This window comes from Vidua macroura, chromosome 29, assembly GCF_024509145.1.
Source record: "Vidua macroura isolate BioBank_ID:100142 chromosome 29, ASM2450914v1, whole genome shotgun sequence".
Classification (NCBI taxonomy): Eukaryota; Metazoa; Chordata; class Aves; order Passeriformes; family Viduidae; genus Vidua; species Vidua macroura.
In genome coordinates this window covers 791,992-800,505 of record NC_071599.1, presented here as the reverse complement: position 1 = coordinate 800,505, position 8,514 = coordinate 791,992, and the positions used below count along the sequence as shown (strand labels likewise).

Here is an 8,514-nt window from a genome sequence, read left to right as displayed (position 1 = left end):
CACTGCTTCTCATTTCCATTAAAATTGCTCTGGTTAGAAGCTTCAAATGTCTGCTCTGCTTTTGTCTGGGCACTTTAAAGGGACCCCCAGCCAGCCTCAGGAGCCCTGCAATGAGAGGGCAGTCCAGATTCCGGATGTTAGGGACTGTCACCACACCTCCATCTCAATGGCTTTTGCCCTGACTCATTTCCCCCAGCAGAAGGAGAAACCTTAACTAGCCCTTAACCTTGGGTTTGCCCAAATATTTCACCAGAAAGAGGCATTGCTTGGTTGATTTTGCCCCCAGAGAGGCTCCTGGAGCAAAGGGGTTTGTGCTTGGGTGATAAACCACAAAAACGAGAGATTGAGGGGGAGTCTCGTGGTCTTCCAAGGCAGGAGATCGGTGACGCTCAAGGTTAAGGACATCCAAGAGGAAAGACCAAAGGCAGCCAAGCCATGGCCAGCTGCTGGAGGGTTCAGCTCCTCTGCAGATGGAGCAGCCAGTTCTTCAGGGAGGTCCTGCCAGCCCCTGCCATGCCCCCGCAGGAGCACTGGCTTGGGTTTGGCATGCTAAAGATGATTTAGATCTAAAATATTAAAGATTATTTAGATTTAGAAAGCTAAAGATTATTTAGGTCTAAAATATTAAAGATTATTTAGATTTAGAATAATTAGGATTATTTAGGTTTTGAATACTAAGGATTATTTAGATTTAGATTGTTTAAAATTATTTAGACTTCAAATGCTAAAGATTATTTAGATGTAGAATATTAAAAATATTAATATTAAAAATTATTAAGGTTTAGAATACTAAAGACAATTTAGGTTTAGAATACTAAAGATGATAGGTGTTTCAACAAGCAGAGCCCAGGCAGAGCTGCCTGGATCCCCCATGAGCCCAGCTCCACAGCAAAGAGCTCAGCAGGAGTCACAAATGTTATTGCAGGAGTGACTGTGAGGGGTCACCTCTGGGCTGATTTCCTAGAGACAGCCGTGGCTACCCCTCCTCTTGCCATGGTGGCCTCCTGCAGAAATATTTCTGCGTTTCCCACTCTCAGAGCAAAGCGGAGGAAAGGCTCGAGAAAATAATTAAGGGAGGAGGTTGGAGAAGCCATTCCATGGGCAGAAAACCAGGGCCAGTCAGCAGAAACGCTGATCCTCCAGCCCAACATTCATTTCTTTCCATCATGTCATTGATCTCCCCAAAAATCCAACCTGGAGCCAGTTCCAAGAAGCAGAGATGAGCTCCAGAGCTCCATTTCTTTGTCTGGGCAGGAGCAGCCCCAGCCATGAGGGAGGTCTGGTCTGATCCCTCAGTGCCCCAATTTGAGCAGGACAGCCCTAGATGGGGGTGCCCCAGGAAGGGGAGGTCAGAGAGGAGCCTCCCCCCAAGCAGAGCATGGCCCCAGTAAATCAGAGCAGCTCTTTGAAAGTGGCAAAGCCTTTAAGAGAGGTTTTGCAACCCTTCTGCTGTCAGCAGCGAAATGGGCTGGGTTCCCCGGGGAAAGCATTAGGAAATGGTGGAGTCTCCCAGCACGGTAAGCTCAGCTTATCTCCCTGGGACGCCTCTGGCACACAAAGGCTCCTCCTGTCTGCACGGAGAGTGTGGAAGGGCTTGGACAGCCTTGCACAGGAGGGGAGACGGAATAAAACCCAGGAAGCCAAAGATTTGGGTGAAATTCTGTCTCCTTTGGTCCCCATTAACCTCTGTCCCTGCCCAAGGTTGCCAGCACAGCACCATTTGTGATGTCCTTCCCTCCTGACATCCCCCCTCAGATCATTCCCAAGGCACTTTCCCTGGAGATGGGACCCACAGGTGGTGATTTCCTGCCAGTCCCAGCCCTGTCACCCGCCGTCACCTCCCGCCACAACGCTGACCTGGAGCCACCTGGCTCCCACCTCACTTCCCCTTCCTGCTTTGAATGTCACAGCTCCGAGGGCATCCCTCTGCTCCAGGGACCCAGGGCACCTCCTCTGCTGCAGGTCAACCTTCTGGAGACACTGGAGTGCCAAAATTCCTCACCCCAGATGCTCCTGTGGCAGGAGTCACCAAACAGGGACGGGACGTTTCCTCAGCTGTTCATTCCAGCTCGTCAGGAGAATTCAGGAAGCGCCAGATCATCCTGGAATTGCAGCCCAGACCCCTCCCAGGGCCTCCTAAGCATCAGCTGACAACACCAAAGCTCATTTTCCATGGATCTGTCCTGATGTCTCAGGAACTTTTGAGTTTCTCCTACACCTGTTCTGGGTGGGTGAAGAGATTTTAAGGATCATCCCATTCCAGGTGTCTCCAAGCTGGCCTGGGACGCTTCCAGGGATGGGGAACCCATGGAATATCCTGTGCCGGGGCCTCACGTGGAAGAATCCCTTCCCAATATCCAACCTAAATTTCCCCTATTTCGGTCTGAACAAATTCCCCCTTTCCTGTCGCTCCGGTTCCCAACCATCAGCTCCTCCACAGCTTCTTTGATCTCTCCCAGATCCTAAAACCTGAATTCTTTCATGTCCTGAGGCTCAGGAGAAGTGGGATGGCGAGAGGAACTTACGGCCTGGCTGCGATATTATCATAACAGGCAACAGACGGGTAATTTAAATAACTGAAAACCAACTCCTGTAATTCCATTCCAGCTCAGGGATGTGTTCACTGGGGAATTATCCATTTAAATGTTCCCTTGGGAATCGACCACAGGGCTGATGCCGCAGGAGCTGCCTCCAGCACAAAGATTCCCTGCGAGGCTCAGGATCCTCCATAAAGATTAAGCCAGTCCCAAATGAGAAGCTGGGTGCATGATTATGGCCCAAACAGGACTAAATTTTCAAATTATTTGTTAAAGAGTGCAGCCTTTTAGGAGAAGGGAAAGTGGGGCATGGAACAGGAGAAAAATGGCAACAAGAGAAACAAGAATTTAAAAATTTGCTGTATTTAAATGGATATTGCTAACCCGTAATTATCATTAAACAGAATAATTAGGCTCAATAATGAACTTAGGAGATATTAGCAAATGTTTCTATCTTAAAAGGGCGTTGAATCTTCTTAGTGAGACACCCAATATCTTTAGTCCTCTGAAAGGACACTTCACACCAGGCACTTTTATAGCAAAAGGAATTAAAATGTATCAAAAATAGTTTTGTCACAACGCAGTGGCAGAATTCCATCACTTCACTGAATTTTCTGGTTTGTGGTAAACACAGATCTCAATTTTGCCCATGAAAGAGCATCTTGAGAGGTGTAAATAAACTGCAGCTCATTCCCAAATACTCCCAACAACAAAGGCTTTTGAGGTTTGGGGGATTTTCCCCTGGCTTTTGAGGTTTGGGGGATTTCTCTTTTATAAGGATTATCTGCGTGCAGCCAGGGAGAACAAAAGCAAACGCCGCGTGTGGTTGGGGAGAATCTGGTTTAATCACCTGCTCCAGAGCTCGCCAGCATTAATTACATGTTATTACAGTGCCTGGGCAACTTTGTTTTCCTTCCACATAGGGATAATAATTCCCCAAAGAGTGACTACCCTGGGATAATCCCACATTCCCACATCACCCTGCAATCCTTAAGGGCACTGGCGCTGTTCCTCACACGCTACATAACATTTCAAACACAGCCAGGAGAGCTTTATTGCCAATTTATTCCCGAAGAAATCCCCAATTCCATAAGGGAGCATCATGTCCAGGTTATCCTGGTTATTGAAGGGGGAGCGTATTCAGGGATGGGAATGAGGCTGGAGCAGCTGGAAAAGGGAATGGAGAATCCTGAGGGAGCTGGGGGGGCTCAGCCTGGAGAAAAGGGGATCCAGGGGGGATTCAGGATCTGCCAGGGGGGGATTTGGGATCTGATCCCAGGGAACAGGGATGGGATAAGAGAGAATGGCCTTGAGCTGTGCCAGGGGAGGCTCAGGGTGGGAAATTTGGGGAAATTCCTCCTGGAAAGGGCAGCCAGGCCTTGGAAGGGGCTCAGGGAGGGTTGGAGCAGCCACCCCGGAGGTGTCGGAGGAAGGAGTGGATGTTGGTCTGGGTGACCAGGTGAGGGTTGGGCACAGCTGTGCCTCTGTGATCCTGGAGGGCTTTTCCAACCCTGTGCTCTGCTCCTGTCACTGCCAAGATCCCCAGGACAGCAGGAACAGGAGCCAGGAAAGCCAATACTGAGCAAAAATCTCCATGGAAGCTGGGAATGCAGGGAAGGAAGGGACAGCTGTGCCGTGCAAAGGAGATCACCCGCAGACCTTGGCCAGATCCCTCAGGAATTTGGGAATTTGGGTCTTCTGGCAACAGGATGGGGTTGGTGCTGCAGGACAAGGACAGGGGACACACAGAGACAGCCACACGCCAATAACCTGCTGCGACATCTGGTTTAATGAGGAAGAACAGGTGAGACACAGCACAGGTTACAAATTGCCCACAAGCCATGGTTTGATCCGGGGTGATTCAGGGAACATCTGGGGTTGCTCCTCCTGTGGTGATGGCCAGCCCTGATCACACAGCAAGGCAGCAGAGCAGGGGCTGGGGCGCTGCAGAAGCGTTTTTATCCATCAGAAACCATGGAAAGAGCTTAGAAATGGATCTGAAGAGGGTCTCGGACCAGATCCTTGACATTGCCACAGTCACAGAAGCACAGAATGGTTTGGGTGGGATATTAAAGATGATCCAGTCCCACCCCTGCCAGGGGCAGGGAGCCTTCCAATAGCCCAGGTTGCTCCAAGCCTCATCCAGCCTGGCCTTGGAAACTTCCAGAGGGATGGGGCAGCCACAGATTCCCTGGGCAACCTGTGCCAGGGCCTCACAGGAAAGAATTCCTTCCTAATTTCTCCCTAAAATCTAATCTAAGCCTACTATCAGTGGAAAGCCACAAAGATCCTGACAAGACCCCAAGGAATCAGGAACAGCCCATAGCTTTGAGAACAGAGTGCTTGGAAAGAGAGGAAAGCTTTAGAGAAAGAAAACCAGGAAGGGTAGAAGGATGGAAACGGATTTTTGAGGCATTCAAACATCCACAGATGGTTTTAATGCCACCCCAAATGCTCAGCTCTCTCTGAATGCCGTGCCTCGTGGAGCCGCGTCCTGCTGGTCACCCTCATCCAGCGGCCGCACCCTGGCTTTAGCAGCAGGGTCTGCAGCTGCCCACTGGGTACCCCCGGCCCCACCTGGCCCCACCATAAACTTGGGAAGCTCCAGGGGTTCGAGCAGCACCAAAAGCACCTCCAACAACAGCTCCAACACCGGCCCCGACACCGGCCCCGACACCAGCTCCGATTTCGGGGACTCCCGCAGAGCCCACGGCGCTCTGCTGTGGGAAGGTGCTGAGGATGGGCCCGGGGAAGGTGACGACCACAGGGGGAGGGTAAATGACCACCGTGGAGTCGGGGCACTGCCGGACACAGGGCTCATTGCAGGAGTCGGCCACAGGCTGGGGCACGGCCACGCCACAGGGGGAGGCGCTGCCGTCGGTGCAGGGGCTCAGGGACTGAACCATGACTTGGGGATCGGGATCTGTGGGGCAAGGCAAGAGCAGGAAAATAAAACAAAATTCACATCAGTTTCATAATCAAACATGAGGATAAAAGGCTATGAAGAGGCTCAAAGGACAAGGAGAATTCTGATAGCTCAGCACCCAAAATACATCCCTGAATTGTGTATTGAACACAAATGGAATATTCATGGAATATTACTTAGATCTCAGCCAGATCTGCATTTCCCAGTGGCTGAGCAGTTACAAATGGATTCATTTGCACAATCCCAAAGTGGTTGAGGTTGGAAAAGCCCTCCAGGATCACCGAGTCCAACCTGTGATCAATCCCCACCTTCCCAACCAGACCAGAGCACCAAGTGCCACATCCCATGGTTCCCACCAGCAGAATGTCAGACTGATCCCAAAACTGTACTCGAAGGCTTGGTTAGAGGAGGAATTCAGGAGTTCAGGAATTTAGGGATTCACTTACCTACAGCACCAGAGAGTGAGACAAGAGAAGTGATGGCGTGAGGTGTGAGGTCGAGCACTTTTATACCCAGCCTCAAAGTGCCCAGCACGTGAATCACCCACATGCAGAACTTCCTAATCAATTACTAACCACGATTCTTTCCAGATCCAGCTTTGTTAACGGATGCCAATTGTTTTAGATAAATCACTCTTGCTAATTACTGGTTTGTCCTTGTGTCCTGCATGACCTGTCCTTTACTGCCTTCCCCACTCTGCAATTTCGGCTTTACAGGGAGGGGATTCTTTGTCTCTGTCTCAAAGGCAAAATATTTACGGGGTTTAAGCTTGATCTTCTCCATGTCTGGAGTCATTCCTTGGCAGGGGGGAACCAGACATTTTTCTGGATAAAAATGTCCTCAACTCAGCCCAGGAAGAGCTGAAAAAGTGAGGGATAAACTGGAGTTCTGGGTCCTTGAATGAAAGATTTGATGGAAGATGAATAACCTGTGTTCTGGGTCCTTTAGACTAATAAAAAGTCTGATCAAAGCTCTGGCTCACTGAAAAAATCCTGAATTTTATAGCTATAGACCCAAATAAGTCAGGACACCTCTTTCAACCCGACACCAAGTACCCAATTCCTTTACACGCTTTAAGAATAAAACAGAAAGAAAGGCAAGACCACATTTAATATCACATAAAAACTCCCACATTTTCAAAGCCATAAATCATGACTGGATTTGGGGAATGGCAAAAAGAGCCATAAATGGGGTGTGACTGAGGCAAGACCTTGTCAGGTGTTTTTTCCATGGAGTCACTCTCTGACAAAAGGGCACCTGAAGCTGCTGGAAGAGCTGATGTTGGGAACAACAAGTGGGAGACGCCTCTGGAATCCCAGCTGCTGATGATGAATCCCGGCTGGTTGGGGTTATCATCCTGCTAAACCTGAGGAGGAGGCTCTGGGACAGATGCTGAGGGTGGCACCAGTGTGAGCTGGACGGGCACTCCCACCCCCAGCAAATGCCCCGTTCTGGTTTCCATTCGGTTTAAAAAACAAAAGTATTTTCCTACTTCTGCTGTCTTTTATTAAACCTCTCCTCAAAGCCCTCTCCCTTGGCTTGGAAGGGACTTCCAAGACCATCCCATTCCACCTTCCAGTGACCCAGGTTACTCCAAGCCCTGTCCATCCTAGCCTTGGACACTTCCAGGGGTGGGGCACCAACAATAATGGAAGATAACCATGGGGATTGCAACATCCACCTTCACCTCAGATTAAACTGGCCAGCAATTCATCCCCAAAGTCAAAGACATTGGAATTAATACCTAAGTACTGGTTTCAGACAGCTGAAGATTAAGCTAGATGTTAAATCTTATCTTAGGGATTTGTTAATAATGAAAAGTCCAGATCTTTACTCCAGCGTGGGAGGAATCCATAATGCTGGGATTTGTTCCCTCTGCTCGGGGCTCCTGTCACTGCAGGGTGGATTTCTGTGAATACAAACATTAACCCTGACAAGAATCATGTCAAGGTTTTCTGCAGGTGTTTCCAAACACATCATAAAAGCTCATTAGTGCCCTGATGTTGTCACTGTATCATTGTTAACAGGAGTTGTAACAGCTCAGGTACAACCAGGAAATAAAAGTGATGAATCAACAGGTGACACGTGGCCAAAACTCAGCACCTGAATGAGGAGCACAACAGAGCAGTGTCAGCTCGATTTTTCAGCCCAGATGGGCTGAAAGATCCAATTTCAGCTCTTCTAAAGATAAAGATGCAAAACACAAAAAAATCACCGGCTTTGTAAAGATAAAACTGAAAGGATCAAGGGAGATCTGAGCCCAGGAGGAGGGAGAGCCCTGAGGACATCAATGTGGGTGAAGTGTTCAAAAAAGCAGGGACTAAGGATCCAACCCATCTCTGAGACCAATGGAACACCAAAAACAAAATCCCAGGATCCCTGAGGTTGGAAAAGAGCTCCAAGGTCATCAAGTCCAAGTTGTGCCCAACCCCACCTGGTCACCCAGACCAACGTTCCAGGATTCCTCGGACACCTCCAGGGATGGGGGCTCCAAACCTCCTCTCGGGAGTTTGGAGAGACAATTCCATCTCCCATGTGCCTGTGGTGGGGGTGGAATGAGATGGTCTTGAAGGACCTTCCCACCCAGACCGCCCCACGATTCCCTGATGACTCTGTTCCCCTTTCCAACACACAAACACGTGGTGTATTTACTAATTACATAAAACCACAGCTAAACCACCACGTCCAGCTGGGCTGTTTTTTCAAGGGCTGCTCTTAGCTGGAAAGAGGGAAAAACCCCTTTATCAGAGCCTGTTCTCACCCCAAAACTCAGCTTTGCCCTGCTGACACATGAAGACCTTTTAGTGATTAATGAAGACACTCTGGTGATAAATTAAGACACTCCTGATTAATGAAGACACCCTGGAGGTGCTGAGCTGGCTTGTCCCGGTGTTTACCCGCACATGAAGCAGGAGCAGGACATTAAACAACACCTTCATAACAAGACCTCATAAACCCCTCACAAATGCTCATTAATGTCTGACACGAGCCAAGCCAGCCCGGCTCAGCTCCATTACGAACAACGCCAGCACAGAGCCAATTTCAGGGCCG

The 8,514-nt window shown here is 49.4% G+C and overlaps 1 protein-coding gene across 1 annotated transcript; it reads right to left on the bottom strand.

Annotated features, from left to right (window-relative positions):
- Window positions 1–5,068: 5,068 nt before the first annotated feature.
- LOC128820550 (claw keratin-like) lies at window positions 5,069–5,443 on the bottom strand. The gene has a single exon (XM_054001325.1). It carries the CDS (start codon window positions 5,441–5,443, stop codon window positions 5,069–5,071), a length of 375 nt encoding a protein of 124 aa, XP_053857300.1.
- Window positions 5,444–8,514: the final 3,071 nt, after the last annotated feature.